The sequence below is a fragment of the Mus pahari genome, chromosome 17 (genome assembly GCF_900095145.1).
Source record: "Mus pahari chromosome 17, PAHARI_EIJ_v1.1, whole genome shotgun sequence".
Lineage (NCBI taxonomy): Eukaryota > Metazoa > Chordata > Mammalia > Rodentia > Muridae > Mus > Mus pahari.
Genome location: NC_034606.1, coordinates 62,952,372 through 62,954,147, shown reverse-complemented (window position 1 = coordinate 62,954,147; position 1,776 = coordinate 62,952,372). Strand labels below are relative to the sequence as shown.

The following is a 1,776-nucleotide window of genomic DNA, read 5'->3' as shown; positions in this document are numbered from 1 at the left end:
ATTCTGCCTGCATGTCTGTCTGGGTGGGGGGTGTTGGATTCCCTGAAACTGGAGTCGCAAATAGGTGTGAGCTGCCACGTAGGGGCTGGGATTTGAACCTGGGTCCTCCGAAGGGTAGCCGGTGCTCCCAAGAAGGTATCTCTGGAGCTAGAGGCTCTGCTCCAGTGACTCAGGCAAGCTAACGGTTTTTTTAAGTGCGCATTTTTAAGTAGTGTGAAACCCTAAGAAAGAGGGCCAGACACTCACGTGTCTGCTAGGCAAAGGAAGGGCTATCACCAATTTCTCTCTTGTGTTCTGAAAGAAACGTCAAAGGCAATGGGGAACCGCAGCAGGGTCCCCGAGTTTATTCTGCTTGGGCTGTCTGCTGATGCCCAGCTCCAGGCTCTGCTCTTTGTGCTCTTCCTGGTGATCTATGTCCTGACCCTCATGGGGAACCTGATGCTGCTGCTGGTGGTCAAGGTCGATCGCCACCTCCACACGCCCATGTACTTCTTCCTGGGACAACTGTCCTTCCTAGACCTCTGCCACTCCTCGGTCACGGTGCCCAAGCTGTTGGAGAACCTCCTGTCTGTGAAGAAGACCATCTCAGTGGAGGGCTGCCTGGCTCAGGTCTTCTTTGTGTTCGCCACTGGAGGCACGGAGTCCTGCCTGCTTGCCGTGATGGCCTATGACCGCTATGTGGCCATCAGCTCTCCTCTGCTCTACGGTCAAGTGATGAGCAGGCAGCTGTGTGCGGGGCTGGTGTGGGGCTCGTGGAGCCTGGCTTTTCTGGATGCCTTCATCAATATCCTTGTCGCTTTGAATTTAGATTTCTGTGAGGCCCAGAATATCCACCACTTCATCTGTGAGCTGCCCTCTCTCTATCCCCTGTCTTGCTCTGATGTGTCTGCGAGCTTCACCACCCTCCTCTGCTCCAGCTTCATCCACTTCTTCGGGAACTTCCTTCTGATACTCTTGTCGTACATTCGCATCCTGCTCACCATTCTGGGGATAAGCTCAGCCTCGGGGAGAAACAAGGCCTTTTCTACCTGTTCCTCCCACCTCACGGCGGTGAGCTTCTTTTACGGCTCAGGGTTACTCCGCTACCTCATGCCAAATTCCGGGTCGACTCAAGAGCTGATCTTCTCTCTGCAGTACAGNGTCATCACGCCCATGCTGAACCCCCTCATCTACAGCCTGAAGAACAAGGAGGTGAAGGCCGCTGTGAGAAGAACGGTCAGAAAATATTTGCAGTGTTTCAAATAGAAACGGAATCGTGGGCAGCTGGGTAGCACTCCGCTGAACCCTGCTGATGCTGGTGTTCCCCTGGGAGCCGTGTCTCTGTGAGCCCTTTCCTCTTTCCTTAAAGGGAGAGAGTTACTTTCTCAGGATAGTTATCAGTTTGGTCAGACTCAGAGGATAAGATAAACTCATAGTCTGACACTTGCTCTTATAAAGTACTGTATTTAGTCCCTATACACAGTCTGGTGGACGCTGGTATTTTCTACTCAGTCTGTATTCTTCCATAAACGAAACTCGCTCAGTGTGGCTTCAGAAAGACCACTCATCTTGGTGTCTCAACGTCCTTTCTCGGCCCTGGCTGGTGTTCACCCCTTTGGTCTGGTAGGTAATAGAGAACTTAGCCCAGAGCCAGTGCTAGATCACTGATGCGCTGAGGAATTTGGACCTTGAGGAGAGATTCTAAGATGCAATGGCATGTCTTCATCACTCCATGCTCACGTGTGTCATGTACAGCGTTAAGCCATTTACATTCGTCATTCCACGTAAGCCGTCACA

General features: G+C 52.0%; 1 protein-coding gene across 1 annotated transcript; it reads left to right on the top strand.

Moving 5' to 3' along the window:
* Positions 1 to 232: 232 nt before the first annotated feature.
* Positions 233 to 1,334, top strand: LOC110335268 (olfactory receptor 8S1-like). The gene has a single exon (XM_021217349.1). The coding sequence runs from the start codon at positions 316 to 318 to the stop codon at positions 1,243 to 1,245; it is 930 nt and encodes a 309-aa protein (XP_021073008.1). The 5' UTR covers positions 233 to 315; the 3' UTR covers positions 1,246 to 1,334.
* The last annotated feature ends 442 nt before the right edge of the window (positions 1,335 to 1,776 follow it).